This window comes from Suricata suricatta, chromosome 2 (genome assembly GCF_006229205.1).
Source record: "Suricata suricatta isolate VVHF042 chromosome 2, meerkat_22Aug2017_6uvM2_HiC, whole genome shotgun sequence".
NCBI lineage: Eukaryota > Metazoa > Chordata > Mammalia > Carnivora > Herpestidae > Suricata > Suricata suricatta.
This window is the reverse complement of record NC_043701.1, coordinates 74829825-74849329: the sequence shown is the minus strand read 5'-3', so window position 1 is coordinate 74849329 and position 19505 is coordinate 74829825. Positions and strand designations below refer to the sequence as shown.

Genomic DNA, 19505 nt, shown 5'->3' with positions numbered 1-19505 from the left:
CAATAAAGGTAAAAGTAAATATTTTCTCTAAGTAACCTGTAAATAGCTAAATTTGGAGATTACTCTAAGGAGAACATGAACAAGAATTATTAAATATGATCTTCCATTATTTTCCTATTCTTTGTCCTCTGATCATTTACAGTAAGCATATTAGTTGTTAATAAAAGAACCTAACATCTAGAGAATGTGGAATATGAGAAATGGTCTCTTAAATATTAGGAAAACATTTTCAGCCATCATACCACTTTGTATTGTACAGATGTTCACACCTACTTCATTCACGCCTCCTCCTTTCAGCAACGAGCAAATCCCACCAATATAAGCTGCCCCGCTCCGGCTACTCTCAAATTGACTTCCCCTTTTAGAAAAGGAAATGAAGAATGCTTACTGATCACAGCTGAAATATCACTGCACCTCTCATTATTAAGTTACCACACTTATTTTCTCAACATAAATACATTTTTATACTATATATGCCTGAATAAGTGAGGAATGTGAATACTGTTTACACAAATAGCTAAAAAAAAAGGGGGTGAGGGATGTTTCCCCACATGAACAATAATACCTTAAACAGGACTATTTTAAAAAATTACTAAAATGATGTACTAAGAAGGATACAAAAATCACTTCTGTGGTATTTCTGACCAAACTGCATCACTTGAATCTCTTAATAAGAAAACATCAGACATTCCTACAAGGAGGAACATTCTATAAAATAACTGACCTACACTCTTCAAAAAGATTAAACTCAAAATATACAAAGAAAGGCTGACAAGATCTCCCAAGTTAAAGGAGAATAAAAAGAAATGACAATTAAATGCAATGCATGATCTCGGGTTGAGTCCTGAATGGGGGGTGGGAATAAGACATTATTCAGATAACTGGAGAAATTTAAATATAGACTATGGATTATTTAAAAGTATTATATCCCCATTAAATTTTCTAGGTTTAGTCATTTACTCTGGTGATATAAGAGAATGTCTATATTTTAAGGAAATATACATGTACTTAGTGGAGAAAGCCCAGTATGTATCTCCAACTTGCTCTCTCAAATGGTTCAGGAAAATAAAATTCATAGAAAAATAAACGAAAGGAGAAAAAAGAAGGGAGAGAAAAACGGATAGAAAGATAGGAGGAAGAAAATCATAAATAAATGGGGCAGGATGTAATAATTGATGAATCTGGGTAAAGAATATAAGACATTTCTTTGTAGTATCCTTGAAATTTCTCTGTAAATTTGAAATTGTAGAAAACTTTAAAGTTACCTCAAAATACACTTTTTTACTTGCATTTATAATTTCCTTCAATAGCTTTTTAGAGAACAGGTTATATGCATATATATATGCTATAATATATAATTTGCTATCACATCATATATGCATATTATCCCCAAAAAACTGTAATAGTGAGAAGAAATTAAAAATAAACTCCAGAAATACTAATGTCTCCACTTAGAACCAAAACAAAGTTAACATTAACATTTAAAAGAAACTTAAAAGAATATAATTACTCTATTAAGAATAACTTGTAATAATTACCAGTATTTTTACTCAATAAATACTCTGGTTAGAATATCTTAAAAATTGAATACAAACATATATGCAGTAATAAAATAACTCAAAATTAAACCTCTTATATTTTCATGACAATTTCAAACAATCTATACTTTAAAATTTCTTCCAAATGTATCTGCCGTGTCAAATTCTAACTGCATTATACAGTAGAAAGGATATATCTCAGTCACAAGTAATAGAGCATTCAACATGGAAACAAAAGAAGTAATAAATAATAAGTTACGTACGAAAAAAGGTGAACTGCATCACTTTTCTCTTTGATAAAATCCCTCCTGTATTTCATAAACTCACGTAGGGTGATCAGTGGATTTTCAGATATGGCAAACTTGTTGTCAGCTGCCCAAGTTTCCATGGCAACCAACACTATCCTGGTCTTCAGTTGGTCTTTATATATCTAGTATATTAACAAAACGAACACACCAGCTACACATGTGGTAAAATCAAATGATTTATGAACAGGACTATAAATCTACTTTTATGAAAACCCTTGCATTTTACTTAAATGTAAAAAACTCTATTGTCTTTAGGGGAGATCATTTTTCTAATTCATATGCATTTCCCTTGACTAACAGAGCATCAGAATGCTTACCAACTAATTCTCAAAGAACAGAATACTAGTTAGAAACAAAAGATCACTTTTTGACAAATATTTATTTGTACCCTTATTCAAGGCTCCCCCTGAGTCTATTTTCTGGCACCTTGGAAAAAGAATTCATGCATTCTTGAGTTTCCCAAGCAAAAGAAAAGAATAATGAAAACTCCCCAAGGATATAATTTCTATGCAACCTGATTGGCCCCAATTAAATTCACAGAGAAGGTACCAGCACTGCCTTGTCAAGAAAAGATTCAGAAAGTAAACAGAGTAGGATTACTTAGTGTATTATTCCCGGACAACCAGGCACTCTCTTGAAAATAGCATAACCACTGTACCGTTTCTCCATGAGTATCTTTGTTAAGGGCTGAGATTCAACTTTTAATTTTTCAATGTGAAAAATATAAGAATTTCAAACATAAATCCATGGGTAACTCTGACCACCACCTTTTATCCTCTTCTCAGCAAGAGATCAAAATCAAGGAAGTCCACTGCAAGGTTACTATGGATGCAGAGGACACCTTGCCTGAAGGGTAATTTAGAGCACCAAAATATATGAACCATATTACCCATTCTATTGGCAATCAGGGGATGAAGTTCCTCTATGGCAATATTGAATAGAGTTGATACTTACTAAATCTGCCATGTTCACCACAGATTTTGCGTATGTATTGGTATGCACAACTGAAAGCCGATGTTTTTTAAACTGAAAACAAAACAAACAAGTGAAGGACTTCCACAATCATCAGCAAGTAATCACCTCAGCAGAGAAAACATAAAGTTATTGAAATATCTCTACAGCTTTCTGTAAAAAAAAGTAGGAGTTGAGAATTAGTTCTTTATATGATGTGTAGTCTAGGAAAGGCTCTTAAACATTTGAGTCCTCAGTTTATTCAACTGCAAGATAAAATTTAAAAAAATCTATTCTATCCATTTCAAATGTTTATTATTATTACAGAATTGTTACTCAAAACGATAAAACATGAGAGTTGTCTATGAATTGTAAGACAAATAAAAGTAGGGTGCACAGCCAGAAAAGGAGTACGTGAACATTGCTGTATGCATAAAAACTTAGAATTTCCACAAGAAATTAATCAGTAAGGAGAAGAAAGTCCTAAAAGGTCACAAATAGGTAGCTTAAAGGCTAGATGTGGATGATATAAACCTTTTGTTTGGCCTCAACAGTGTTTTAAAAACCAGGAAATATCACATAAAACCTGATTTCTGGCTTCCCTTAAAATTAGTATCCCCCCATGGTAAAAACTGGAAGTGCAAAGTCACTCCCATTAGACTGGCTGCATAACTTTGGTTTTGCTGCAAGCCTCACCCCTCTCCCCATTGTTTTACACCTGGCTTCTTTCATTTGTGTTACCTGCCTAGAGACATTTGAATCTGTGCTGTCCTAAAACCTCCAAATATAGGTTTTTACAGCTTATTCTGATCTTGTAAAAATCTCAGGAAATAGTAACATTTACTGATTTCAAAGAGGTAGAAAGATAAAACTTGGTTCCAGCCTGAACCAAGAAGAAGCACTTAATCTGGATGTTGTTGTTATTATTATTATTATTACTATTATTATTATTAAATAGCAACAACAGATGATCAATATGCTTATTTAATCATATACAAATGACATATTTTCCCTCAAATAAATTAAATTAAAATGCACTTGCACCTGAAATCAAGTAAAAATCAGCAATGTTCATCACTGAACATGTTTAGTATAAAACTGTGGTTACCTCGAACAATTAACATTATAATTTACTTCTGTGCTGGAAATGTAAGCTACTAACTCCAACATGCCTGAGAGCTGAACATACACAGAGTCAAAATAAATGACTCAGCAAGAAGGAGCTTTTGCCAGATTCCTTTCCTAAAATCTTCACTGCTTGCCTATATAAGCATTTCCATACGGTTTGCTGGAGAGCAAGCCAAACATTGAAAAGCTGCCTTTCTTTTATTAGGATAAAGTTGTACACTGCAAACTAAAGTGTCACATTACTGGTGCCTCACTGATTTTTTCAATATAAAAATATTAATTAAGCAAATCCAAAGAGCCAACTAATTGTAAGTCAAAGAAATATTTTTGGAACCTCACAAAGTACTACTAGTTACTTCTACCTAAAAATGTTTCCAATTTACAAATTTTTACTGGCTAACAAATACACTCAGTCACATAAATGTCTTCTCCAAGTCACAATTTTCTGGGTTTCTTGTTTCTTCTAAACATATTTTTGCATCCACCAGTTTTACTGGTAGCACAGGCAAGTTCAAACAACAAACAATTCAGCAAATCCTACCATGAGATGATCGTTGACAATCATCAGTTCAATATATTTGGTCTCCTCCTCTACGTTACGAGGATGTCGACGAAGCTGAAATATAGTAAAGGAAATAGCACCTAAATAAGCCGTCTGAACTTAGCTGTGAGTAACTAAAAAGTATATTATACATCATGTCACACATTTTATTATACACTTTTCCCCAAACTCTTACTCCTAGCCCCTGGCAACCACTTTTCTATTCTCTTTTGTGAGTTCGACCTTTTTTTTTGTTTCTTTTTGATTCCACGTATAAGTGACACAATGCAATATTTATCTTCCTTTGACTTATTTCATTTAGCATCATGTCTTCCACATTCATCCATATTGTCAAAAATGACAGATATCCTGTTTTAAGTCTGAATGATACTCCACTGTATATATTTACCACATTTTCTTGATGTATTCATTTACTGATGGATATTTACATTGATAACATTGTATTATATAATTGAAATGTTAAATGTTTTCACCAAAAAAAAAAAAAAAAGGCAAAGGTGATCGGTGTATTATTAATTCAATGTGGGGGGGAATCCTTTCATAATCAATGTGTATGTGTGTGTCACATATATCAAATCATCCCATTGTACATTTCAAGTATCTTATAATTTTGTCAATTATACTTCAATAAGGCTGAAAAATGTTTTAATTTTAAAAAACAAAAATGGAGGAGAGAAATAAAATTTCCACTTTTATTCCTTCAGAATTTTTTTTCATTTTCATCAATTTTAACCTAGTTTTTGAATACATAACAAATTTATATGGTTCAAAGACTAAAGAATGATCAAAAGGTTCAGGGTCAAAGTCTTCTCACTCCTGTTTCCTGTCTACCTAGTTGTTAACCCTTCCTCCACAATGCATATGCAGTTACTGGTTCCTTCCAGAAATATTTATGTGTATAAAATCAAATATAACATATTTTACTGAATACTTCCACTTATTTCACTAGCTTTTGCATGAGGCTATTTTCACTTATCAATATTTCTTGGAGATTACAACATATGAAGTCCATTCTTTCTGTTTAATTTAAGCTCCTGAGGATCTCTGAGAGGATATAAGAAGTGTCTGATGGACATTTTTATTCTATAATCTCCAAATATGGGATTGAGAATGTCCTTCCTTCTTCTGGTTCAGATTAAAGGATCCCCCAAATGACATAAGAGCTTTTGTTAGGATAGTTTTGAGAGCTTCCAGGAAGTCTTAGTTACCTAATACATCTATATTATATCTGTCTGTATAATAATGAATTGTTGCCCCCTTCAAAATCACGATTAGTGGATGCCACTGGAAGGAGACACTAAGGCAGCTATATGCCTTTGTTCCCTATAGTCAGTCTATGACAGTCTTCAACAAGATCTATAAAATTAAATCTTAATTTTTTTTTAATGTTTATTTTTGAAAGAGAGAGGGAGACAGAGCATGCGGGGGGGGGGGGGGGGGGGGGGGGGGGGTAAGAGAGAGAAGGCAACACAGTATCTGAAGCAGGCTCCAGGCCCTGAGCTGTCAACACAGAGCCTGATGAGGAGCTCAAACTCACAGACTGTGAGACGGTGACCTGAGCCAAAGTCGGACACCCAATCGATTGGGCCACCCAGGTGCTCCAACTCTTTCCATTATCCTAGGTTTGGTATATATTTTTTCAGTAAATCTTTTTATTCACTTGTCCAATGGCCATTTTTGTGATGAGAGTATGTAATCAAACCTAATCAATGCATGAATATTTGCTTTGAGAGCTGTATTTAAAATAAACTAAAAAATGACTGCCATGTGGATTTTTGTTTCAGTGTTCATTGTATTCCCAAATTTTAAAACTTATTTTAAAATTCAAATCCCTTATTACACCAAGTTGATAGAATTCTTGGTTTGGAAACCAAGTAGTAGTATAACCTACATCCAATGACCTTAGTCTTATTTAAAGTGGCTGTTTTAGGATGACAGTATCTGCTTGGTAATTGTAGAGAAGACCTGAGCCTTACCAGTTAACACAGCAGACTTTCTAACAAGACATTTTCTCAATGTCAGAGAGTTGCCATACCAGCCACACGGCTCCAGTACCTCACCTGTGGGGGTCCACAGCTATCTCAGAAAAAGAAATCTAGAGTTCATCTGCCTCAAATGACTGGGGTCACAGATGTTTAGGAAGAACTTCAAGGAATATGTCAAAAGAAAACTATCCTGTTCTCTGATCTCATAAGTCATAAAGTAAATATTATTTCAAATTAAATCCTGTTGGCATCTTTATTTATTTAACTGGGCCTCAATATATACGTATATTCAGAAAATATATAAAGCTCATGTAGCAATTCATGGAACACAGGGCTTCTGAGAGGCAGTATATAAAGCATATATGGTTATAAGAACACCAGACTTCCCAGGTCAGAATCTGAACTCCACCACTGGATAACTCACTATACCCCTGGGCAAGTGTCTGAAGCTTCTCATGCTTCAATGTCCTTATCAATAAAATGGGGATAATAATAATACAATCCTCATAAGATTGTTAGGAGAATCAAATGTATTAGTACAATTAAAATACTTAGAGTAGGACCAGGCACAGGTACCTGTGCCTCAATAAAAATAAGCAATTTTATTCACATTATAAATGTGTCTGCAAACTTATTTTATATCATGCTTATCCAACATATTTTAAATGAAAGATAACTGGTTTCTTCAACTGCCTGATCTTAATACAGATCTATTTCTCTCATCCTATGTTTTTTATGCCAAACACACATACATAATGTATGATATCTTAATTCTAATAACCAGAGTTCTGTTCTGTTCTTTCCTTTTCTTTTTTGAGTATACTAGACATACAATGTTACATTAGTTTCAGGTGTACAACACAGTGATTCAACTTCTAACTCACGCTGTGCTCACCGCACCTGTGACCATGCATGCTACTGCAGTATCACAGACTATATTTTCTGCGCTGCCCTTTACCGTCCTGACTTACACATTCCATAACTGGGAGCCTATGTCTCTCATTCCCCTTCACCCATTTTGCCCAGGCCCCCACCGACTTCCCTCTACAATTTGTTCTGTATATTTACAGGTTTGATTCCGCTTTTTGTTTGTTCACTTATTTTTCGTATTCCACAAGTGAGTGAAATCATATGCTACTGTGATGACCAGAGTTCTTATTCTACCTAAAGCATTTGCCAGTTCTATGATTCTGGTCATTTTCACATTCAAAGACATCATTTTTTTTTCCTGTGAAAGGGGATTAATAGTTATCTACTTCATGTGGTGTAAAGCATTATACAAATAGTAATTCTTTTTCTAAATCCAAGATCCACTGAACATTCATAAAGTTGACATCCTGAGTTTATATCCCGGACTCCAATGTAGTTCAGAGTGCGGCAACAGCATTTTGTGGCTTTAAAACATGATGGGTTCACTCTTAAGGGGTATCTTTTTTTTTTTAATTTTTTTAATGTTTGTTTTTGAGAGAGAGAGAGAAAGACTGTGAGTGGTGGAGGGGCAGAGAGAGGGAGACACAGAATATGAAGCAGCTCCAGGCTCTGAACTGTCAGCACAGAGCCCGACATAGGGCTCGAACTCACAAACCATGAGATCATGACGTGAGCTGAAGTTGGACACTCAACCAACAGAACCACCTAGGTGCCCCAGGGGGTATCTTCATGATGTGGTACAACCCAGGCAAGGGAACAGGCCTATGTTACAAAGAACCCGAGATGCCACAGCAGGGGCCATAATCCGTCTGTAAAATGATTAATCATATTGTCATCACTATCTTGAGTCCTTTGTGAGGTGATGAAGTAATAAGGCCCCATCTCCACTGCTCCTACAGATCTGTCACCCTTACGGTTTACTATACCCTGACAAAGGCCTGACCTAATACTTACCCATCTTACAGAGATTTAAAGTAAATTTAAATGAGTGGAAGTTGCCAAGTATTTTAAAACATCATGGAATATACCTGTGAATACCTACCTGCCGTTTAGCTCTTTTTGGTATTGGCTTCAAAACAAATTTTGGTGGAGTGATATGTACTTGCTGAAATTCTAAAAGGAAATAAAAATAAATTAATTTAACTTGCATTTGCCAGGTTTCTTTCATACAGTGGAATCAAAGTTTTAGTATCCCTTACTAGAATAAATAGTATAATTATACTTGATTAACTATTAATAGTTATTATAATTATTGATATTTAATATAAATTATAATCTGCAAATTAGATAATTATAATTATGTGGCTATTACAAATTTCATAATATATGGTATACTTAAAAATAATATAAAACATTAATCAAAATAATTGTGTTCATATTAACACTAAATATACATATCACGAATGAATTTAATTAAAGCAATCTTGGACACTATTCCTATTCTAATTTATCTCAATTTTTTTCTCATAGTTCTTTTGTAAATACCATCACATTCTTTATCAAGAATCTTCTAAATAGCCAACTTGACCTCCCACTACTGACCTTCATTACAGAATGACACAGCAAACGCTGAGGAAGACATGGTCAGAACTCTCATATAGTGCTGATGAGCGTAAAACAGTATAAGCACTTTAGAGAAAGCTTCAGCAATTTTTCATACAACGATAATTCTCCCACTGAAATCCATGAACTAATGGCATCAGCAAATTCCCAGCATACCTGGGAACTTACTGGAAATGCAAACTCTCCTAACCTATCCAAGGCGTATTGAATCAAAAACTCGAGCAACTGGTGCAGCCACTATGGAAGACAGTAGGGAGGTTCCTCAAAAAATTAAAAAAAAAAAAACCACAACCCTATGGTCCTGCACTCCGACTTCTGGGCTTATAGCCAAAGTAACTGAAATCAACATCTGAAAGAGATACGTGCACTTTGTGTTGACTGCAGCATTATTCACCATAGCCAAGGCATGAAGACAACCTAATGTTCATCAATGGATGAATGGATAAAGAAAATGTGATATATTCATGCAATAAAGTATTATTCAGCCTAAAAAAAAATCTTTCCATTTGTGACAAAATGGATGAATCTGGAAAGCATTATGTTATGTGAAACTAGCCAGATATAGAAGGACATATGTGGAATCTAAAAGACTCAAAGTTCTAGAAGCAGAAAGTGGAATGGTGGTTGCTAGGGGAAAGAAAAGGGGGAAACAGGGAGGAATTAATCAAAAGGGCACAAAGTTTCAATGTACAAATGAGAAGGTCCTAAAGATCTACTGTATAGCACAGTGCCCAAAGTTAACAGTACTATATTTAGTATACTTAAAATTTTGCTAACAGTGTAGATCTTATGTTGTATTCTTATCACTACCACTACTACTAACAAGAATATAATAATAATAATAATAATAACAATAGCAATAATAAAGAGGGTGAAAAGAAACTGCTGGAATTAATGGGTATGTTTACAGCATAGATTATAGTGATGACTTCATGAATGTACATTTATCTCCAAACTCGTCAAATTGTATTCATTAATATGGACAGCTTTTCCTTAATGTCAATCATATCTCAATTAAGTAGCCTGGAAAATCCCTCTAGACATGCAACCAGGAGTCTGTGTTTACCAAGCTTCCCTGAGATACTCTGATGCAGTCTGAGAACGCCATGGACAGTTAACATACACCTACGTATGACTCAGTAATTCCACTGCCAGGTATCTGACAGAAGAAATGTAAACATGTGTCCACAAAAGAGATTTTCATAAGAATGTTTACAGTTATTTTATTCAGAATAGCCAAAAATTGGAAACAACCCAAAGGTCCATCAACAGAATGGATAAAACGCTGTGGTATCTTCAAACAACAGGACGTATTCTGTGATTAAAAAAGGATAAACTGTTGCTATCTCTGACATTAATCTCACAGGCATATGCTAAGCAAAAGAAGTTGGACACAATGCGTGAAGATCTAAATCAGGCTAACCTAATCTAAGGGGGCGGGGAGCCACAAAAAGGACTGCCTAAGTGGGAGGTGCTGAATGGAACAAAAAAGAAGATCCTGGGATAATGGAAATGTGCCACATCTTGCCAGAGGAGTACATGTGTGCCAAAACTCATTTAATGATATTTAAGATTTACATATTTCATTGTACTAAGTTTTAAAAAGAATCTGTGCTAAGAAGTGCATAAAGTAAATCAACCTTTCCCAAATGTTTTCTTAGGAACATTAGTCCTGAGAGATGTATCATGTGAAACAAAAAAGTCCACAGTAAAACAAGTCTGAGGGACACCTGATCACATTCTGTCTCTGAGACATACATCATGCACAGCAAGACAAAGGTACTGATAAGTCATGACCCAGGAAAATTTTATTAAATCTCAAGTAAAAAAGCTTCCCCTGGAGCTTATTTCACAAAAACTGCAGTTTTGATATTTCTTTTTTTTTAATCTAACTTGTCATAATAAATCCAAGCATCTAGAAAGAAAAATAATACTCTGAAAACTGGTAGTGCAAACTTCTGATGGGAAAAGAAAACCATAAACTAATGAAGACAGACCTGAGTTTGGGAAGAATACGTTCAAAATTATTGTTAATGACAGCAAAAGTGCAAAGTCCTCTTTAAAAAGTTTGTATATAAAAGAAACCCTGAACAAAGTTTAAAAAAATAATTATAAGATTGTATCATAGCAAGCCTACAGTAAAGTCCTTAGGAGAATCTTTATTTATTGCTTTAAATATTAACTGATGTTCATTACTTCCAGTAAGACCTATTAGATTATAGCTTTATTCTCAGACAGCCTGTCACTATTTACTTTCTTCCCATCACAGAGATTGTAAATTGGCTTCATAAGGGAACTGAAGGAACAGCCTCAAGTGTCTATGTAAAGCAAGAACATCTATTTGCTCATTTGCAGACTTTTCAAACTCGTGAAATCTATAAAATGGATCCCCTATCCATTTGGCAGCAGGACAGAAGAAGAACTGCAGAAGTTCAAAAAGTCACATATCTATTTCAGAGAAGGGACATTAGCACTCATTTCATTTTCCAATAAGGAGACAATGTTAACTTTTTAAGAAATGTTTATTTTTATTATTTATTTTGAGAGAGAGAATGAGAGTGCACGTGTACACACAAGGGGGGAGAGGGGCAGAGACAGAGAGAGAATCTTTCTTTTTCTTTTTCTTTTTTTTTTAGAGAAAGAGAGAGAATCCTAGTCAAGATCCATGCTGTCAGCAGAGCCCAACATGGGGTTCAATTCCAGACACTGTGAGATCATGACCTGAGCCAAAATCAAGAGTTGGACGCTTAACCAACTAAGGCACCAAGCATCCCAAAACTTTTTTTTTAAGTTTCTATTTATTTAAGTAATATCTATACCCAATGTGGGGCTTGAACTCATGACCCTAAGATCAAGAGTTGCATGTTTATAAAACCAGCCAACTAGGCACCCCAAGAGTGTACACTTTTAAATGGTTTTCCTAGGCAGTAGTTTAGGACATGCTCTCCGTTGGATAATTGTTCCACTTCCCCCGTGCCTGTGTCCCAGCACACATTCTCATAGTGGCACAATCCAAACCTCTGCTCAGTCCCTGACTAGCTGCAGGCCCAGGAAAAGACAAGCCAGACGGGCCTATTTCTTCATCTATAAATTGTAAATAATAAAATCATTCTCACAGAACTGTAAGGAAGATAAAAATGAGATTAAAAATTAGTACTGTGACCCTGGACAAGGCCCACTAAGAAAGGAATCATCTCTACATCAGATATTTGGAGTGTGTTCTGTATTGAGGAAAAAAATCAAGGAATCCAGTATATCCAGAGACAAATGTACACTGTATAATCACTGCTCAACTAACGAGGCCAAAGTATGAGTACTCTGCCCTACTTGTCACATGAAGGTTCGGATCAACTCAAGCCAACATCTATAAATAAACAGACACACAAGATGGAAAGACTGTTTTCACAAAAAGCACATAAAAATAAAAAGCATTAATCTATAATCGTTCTTTCTGAGAACGCTGGGGCAAAAAGAGATGAAGAAAACAACAAATGGCAAAATGATTACTCATTCATCCCTGTTTATAAAATCAGTATCTCACTGAAAGTGAATTTCTCTATATTTTGTCTATGCAGACCAATTTTTCTCTAACAGTATTTCTCCTTTCGGAAATACCCTACTGTGACTGTTACAATTTTAAAAAGTCTTCCTCCAATGTGCTCGAGCCGTGTCTTTCCAAACTCATCCACTACAAACATGAGGTCAGTTTGCATTTTATTCTCCCTCTTGATGTCACTTAACCTAATGTCACTTTCTCTCTAAAACGGTTATGAGCAGTCATGTGCTAAGGACATTTCACATACAGATTAGGTCTGAAGCATTACAATGAATTATTAAACTTGGCTTTTTTTAAAGTCATTGTATGAATACCATACCAGATGGCAGATCATCCAGGGGAAATTCAAACAGTCTGGATTTGTAAACCGAATGAAAATGGAAATCCTCCTGCAATAACACAAACAACAGAAATTAAGCACATGCAACCAGTTATCCCCAGTCTCAGGCAATGAGAGCTGAAGCACAGAGACCCCTAAAAGAACCACAGCTTGACTATGTGCTCTCCCGGGTTTAGAAAGGCAATGAGCCACTGTGCAACCCTCCCCTGCCTGGATTCCCCCAGCACCAGAGAGATATCCTATTAGAAACAAAATGCCTCTGCAGACAGAGAAGCCAAAGCCTGCAGTAATGGAAAATAAATTAATGAACCTATTCCCCCAAGGAGAAGTAAGACATCTGGGAAAATGGGCTAATCCTTTTTATAACTAGTTCCTTTCCATGGATCCCTGCCCCACTTTCAGAGACAGATAGTTCTGCAAGGCAAAGACTGCAGAGCTAACGCTCTTCTAGTATCGGGGAGGAGGATGACGGGTATAAGCAGATGTCCAAATGGACCCTGCTCCAAAATTCAAATGTCATACAAAGTTTTGAGACAAACCAACAGGAAAAGCCCCATTCCATCTAAGAAAAATTCATGAATATTCAAATAATTACTTCTGGCTTCCTTCAATTAAAAAACATAAAATGTGATAAACAATCAAGTTTCATGATACTGCCTTAAAAAATATCACCTGACCAGATGAAGTGATACAACAGCCAGCAACAGGCATCCAGAAAATAAAATACAATACAAATAGCTTCCCTTTATGGGTGGCAAAACAGTGTGTATTTTTAGAAAGTACTTGCTTAAGTGTTTGAATGCTGTTGCATGATACAAGGAAGAATGTTTCTATGTACAGAGCTAGAATGGAAGTGTATTATATTTCTCTGCAGTCTATATTATTAACTCAACCCTCCTCTAGTTTTTTTGGAAAATGAATTGTTTTTGACTAAATGGAGAAAATTAAGAAAACAGATTTCTCTACATTTCATAAGCACAAGGCCTTATAAACAATGAGCAAGAGAGAAAAATCTGAAACCCAGAAAAGAAAGAGAGGTCCAAAATCACACTTCTATTGAGTTGGTCTGTAACAGACTGAATGTTGGTGGTATCCATTGTCATCCTGCCAAATTCATATGTTTAAGCCTGAACTCCCAATGTGACTGTATTTGGAGACTGGGCCTATGAGAAGGTAATAAATATTAAAATAGGTTTTAAGGGTGGGGCTGGAGTCCTTACAGGAATAAGAAACACCAGAGTGCGCTCACTTGCTCTTGCTCTCTCTCTCTCTCTCTCTCTCTCTCTCTCTCTCTCTCTTCTCCCTCTGCCCCTCTTTTCTCTCTGCCATGTGAGCACATAGCAAGAAGGAGGCCATCCCAATCCAAGGAGAAAGCCCTTGACAGACACGGATCCTGCCAGCACCTTGATCTTGAACTTCTAGTCACCAGAACTGTGAGAAAATAAATTTCTGTTGTTTAAGCCTCCCACTGCCCTATGATGACTGCCTGAGCGAGCTAAGACAAATCACAGCATAACACACTGTCTCTGGTGGAGACAGAATGAAAATGGAGGCTTCAGAACACCTCAGAAGGGAAGTATTTCCAGTATACTCCAGAAAGAGACAGACTTTATTTTTTTAATGTTTATTTATTTTTGAGAGAGAGGCTCCAGCTTCTGAGCTGTCAGCACAGAGCCCAATGTGAGGCTTGAACCTATGAACTGTGAGATCATGACCTGAGCCGAAGCTGGACATTTAACCAACTGAGCCACCCAGATGCCTCAAAAGAGATAGACTTTAAAAAAACACTTGTGATTTTGACTTATTCAATATTCAATTTTATATATATATTTATATTTATTATCCTAACTCTAAAAATATGAAAATAGAGACCAAATAAAGGAAGAAAAAGGAAGGGGAAATGCTCCCAATATCAATTTTTACATTTGCCACAAGAAACAGAAGGAGCTCTTACTTGGGAGGTGTCATTCTCTTCTGGCTCAATGAGATAGGTGTGGTTCCCATCATAGAACATCCCACTGCAAAGGACAAGAAAATAATCAGGCATAGCTTCTGACTCTTGCCTCAGAACAAGATCATTCTAAAATCAGCAGCTGCCAGAAGACGAATTTACTTCTCAACACTCACTTTCCAGTCCCACCCATCATCGCCAGTTACACACCACATACCATAGACACACAGACACACACACATTCCCCATATACCACCCACACACCACAGACATATGCACACACACACCACATATATCCCCACTGAATCATACCACATGAGTGGACACACACACACCACGCACACACACATGTACCCCCATATACCACACACACAGCACACTCAGATTACATACCACACACCATACACCATACCCCACAAACCTCCCAATAACACATCCCACATACACACACACACACTACACCATACCACAGGAGTATACGTGACCGTGCGCGTGCATCCGTGTGCACATGCGCACTCACGAACGAACACACACACACACACACACACACACACACACACACACACACACTACTAAAGGGTGTCCCTGTGACTCCCCATAAGCAGCAGGGTCCCCTCATCCTGACCGGTCACTTCCCCAGGTTCAGGATTATCATTCTCTAATTATGGTCCATCATTCCTCCGTCCAACATGTAATTCTAAATCTTTAATATGCAAATAGCCACCTGGAGAGCTTGTAAAATTGTAAAATTTTCAGGGCCTTCCTCAGATTTCTTGGTTAGGGCCCAGGAAACTGCATTTTAAACAAATCCCAGGTTGTTCTGATGCAGGCTGTCAGGGACTACACTGAGAACTGCCTACCTACCACACACCTGAAGGGTGCTCTGGTAACAAGTTGTTGATGCATTTCAACAACCTACCATGAACTAAAAACTTGACACTCATTTTAATCACTTCCACAAATGTAGGAGGGAGGCACACTTATACATTTGCCTATACTCATTTTACAAGAAAGGAAACCAAAGCTCAAAGAGATGAAGTAACCTGCCCAAATTACATAACCAGGAAGATCTGAGAAGGGAACAGAGAGAGCCCAGGCAGAATGGTTCCTGAACCGCCTATCTGCATTGGCTACCCTTCATCCATTCACTCATTCAGCATACATTTGAAGAGCGCCTACAATGCACTGCCCTAGGTGCGGGGGGTACAGTAGTGGGCAAAATAGACCAATTTCTATCCTCATGGTGCTCATGTGCTTTCTAGGGAAGATAGACGTATAATCAATAAGTAAATTTATATGAGGTGGTGAAAAATTCTAGGGAGGAAAATAAAGCAGGCTAAGGACAATAAATGGTGCCAGAGGACTGGGTGTAGAGACCAAAGAGAGACGACTGTTGATTTACGGGGAGTCTCAGAGAAAGGCTTTCTGGAGAGTATGACATTTAAGCAAAGATCTGAAAGAACTGAAGGGAGGCTATCTGTGCAAAGAGCATCGAGCCCTGAGTGTGCTCCAGGAACACCAAGGATGCAGTGTGGCGGCAGTGGGTTTTGGGTGAGAAGAGGGCTGGGGGATGATCTCAGAGGAAGGGGGGACCACATGAGGCAGGCCCTTCTAAGGGCCCCGGATTTCACCCTGAGACACATGTGGGGTTAAGCAGAGGGAAACATAATCGCTCTTAAATTTTAAAATAAGTGCTCCAACTGCTGTGTTAGAATAGTTTTTAGGATGGTAAGGATAGAGATGGGGAAATTCTAGCAATAATCCAGGTGAAAAAAAATGGTAGCTGCCTAGATCACAGTGGTAATGGTGGAGATGGTGAGAACTGGTCAAATTGGGGGTATTTTTTTCAAAATTAGAACACCGATAGGATGTATTAATGAATTTGAATTGGAGTATGCAAGAAAGAGTTGTGTCAGTGAAAACTCCAAGGTTTGACCTGAGCAACTGGTGAGATGGGACTGCCATTTAATCAATGGGAAAAGGATGCAGGGAGCAGGGCATAAATCTGGAGTTCTGATCTCTTAGGCTGAAGATGACTATCAGCCAACTGAGAAATCCTCTGGAGAGCATTTTAAAGTACACATGGCCTCAGCTTCCACTCAGAGAGATCCTGACGGCCACTCCTTTTAGGAGAACATGGTCCTTCTACTAAGATGAAGCCCCTCATGATACTGAAGAAATGTGTCTTATCATTCAGGCATCTGAGAAGGGACAAAGTGTGGTTTTCTAGAGTCATTTCTCAGTGTTATATGGAAATGACTCATGGACCCACACTATTAAGCATAGAATAGTATTTCTTTCACCGATAGCTTAGTGAAATTGGTTGGTTTCTCTGAGCTGTAATTATAACGACCTTCCTCTCTGCCTCTATCCAAATTCTTTGATTCCTCCCGTAACATTTTCCACCTGCCCTCAACTTTCAAATACCCTTAGAACTGCTTCTCCCACATGTTTAATGTTTTCCAACAAAGTATACTTTCTGAATTTAGATGACATCGCATTTGGAATCTGAAGATAAACAGATGCAATTTATAAAACATTACTGACAATACACGCCTAAAGAATCAAGAGTAGGGGGAGCCTTTTCCAAACAGTAGCCCAAACATGGCAGCAGACATTCTCTCTGTCCCTGCTATGAACTGGCCAGAAAGACCCATCCAGAAAATGGTACAGAACCACCACTCTTTGCCAAAGTTCACATGGCTATGCTGATTAAGCAGCAAGCAGATTGTTTTGTTTCAATAATACAGGGTATTATTTCCTCTTGCATTAGGTTGGTGTCCAATGTGAAAATCAGTGACCTTTATTGGGTCTCAACATCATGATACATAGAGTAAAGAAGGCAGAGTCTGACACCATATATATTTAAAAGAGTCTGGCTCCCTATAAGAGAATGTGCCATTAGTAACTATTTAAATGCATCTGTTTTGTTTTGAGGATGGACACCTATTAGTTATATTTATATAAATCACAGTAAGTATCAAGCCCACACACGGTATACATTTGATAAAAACCTGCATCTAGGACCTACTTATAAGCTAATAGAGCTGATTTTTTTCTCAGCCATTCTTAAAAATTGCCACAAGAGGGCAATAAACTTACATTTGATTCCATTCTGTTAGGTTCCTATAGTTACAGGATTTTGTCATAACATCAAACATACCATGACCAAAACATTGCCCGTTAGTCCTTTGAATTTGAAAACAAAAATGTGCATTTGCAGGTTCTTTATGGAAAAGACATATAAATCTGCATCTTTCTTCCTCCCCTTTATGTTCTTCAACTTAATTCAGTAAATAAAGAAGAATGAAAAATCTATGTATGTACTTGGTAAATGATTAAAGATAAGTCATGGATGAAATAATCTATTTTATATCCAAATCAATATAATTGAGACAACATAAATTATTTAATATTTAGTAATATCCTCTAAAATATGTCAACAATTTTTTTCAGAAGGTAAAATCAACATGAGAATAATTAATAATAAATAACAAAAAGGATCAAGAGTAAATTTATCCAACACACTCATAAAGGTCTAAGAACACCCAAACATGGTGCATTTTCTGTTTGTTTCTTTTTGTTTAATTTTAAATGGAAAGATTTTTCAAGACAGGATTACATTTTACCTAGTTAAAACAACTGAAGCTGGCTCAGAGTTATACCCCCTATCTAGTCACTAAAGCTTCCTTAAAAATTTCTTTTCCATCCTCCTTCAAATGATGGTTTAGGGTTAGTAGCAAGTTCCTGGTCTACCAGAGTCCTTGGAAGGCCTTCTCATTGTTTCTCATAATATGCTGTCCATTTGGAAAACTGGAGGGCAAAGTGGAATAAGCACTGGGCACCATGCTTACATGGGAACCATGGGTTGAGGTTGTAAGGGGAAGAGAAAGGTGGGGAAAAGCCTCTTTTTTTATATATCACTATCACATACTTGCTGTCACAAATGTCGATGGGCCCGGGGTACTACTCTTAGTGGAAAGCTGGGCTCATCTTGAGATGAGGTATAATGATATTATTACTGAAGGGGACTTTAATGTTTATATAGGTAAGAAAACCAAGACCATATGAGGCATGGATTCCTATTCATAACAATGTCTCTTTAGTCAAAGAATGTATTAAAATAAGTAAAAGTCTTTTAGAGCAAACAATGCTCTCAGGCATCTGGTCTCATTCTTCTGGTTCCTCATACTCTCTACCTTCTGCCTCTCACATACCTACTGTCCAAGACTGACTAGAGGCACCACTTAGGCAGACTAGATTGACTTTCCTAGCTTTCCCATTAGGTCTCTTTCTGAGCATCAAGACCTGTCTGCCTCGCCTATTCTCTCTTGGAAGATTCTATCAAGTCTATGTCAGGGCCCACTCTACCTACTCGGATGACATTTCTGTGGAGCCCTCAAGCACTACCTCATTCCCCAGTGCCCACTCTCTGCTTGCATTTTTCTGTTACTTTCTCTCTCAGAGAAAATAAACATACCTATCTCGTTCCATAGTAGGAAGCTAAGCTAGCTTTAGCTTCCCCCGCCATACTGTGACCTATTGGGGACAAGAGTCATGTTCTCATTGCCTTCATTTTCCCAGTGGCTGGCACATAGCAGACACTCAGGAACTGCTAGCTACACGGAAAAAGCCAGGTTTCTCTCTCTAACTTGGGAACGGAAAGGATGTATTTTAAAGTTTCCAGACAAAA

General features: G+C 36.9%; 1 protein-coding gene across 1 annotated transcript in view; it reads right to left on the bottom strand.

Moving 5' to 3' along the window:
* Positions 1 to 19505, bottom strand: part of ADAM22 (ADAM metallopeptidase domain 22) — a 228201-nt gene that overhangs the window by 58543 nt on the left and 150153 nt on the right. Inside the window, 7 exon segments of the mRNA XM_029928462.1 lie at positions 274 to 358; positions 1802 to 1968; positions 2801 to 2872; positions 4467 to 4541; positions 8445 to 8515; positions 12841 to 12910; positions 14816 to 14879. Coding sequence (XP_029784322.1) covers positions 274 to 358; positions 1802 to 1968; positions 2801 to 2872; positions 4467 to 4541; positions 8445 to 8515; positions 12841 to 12910; positions 14816 to 14879 — 604 coding nt within the window.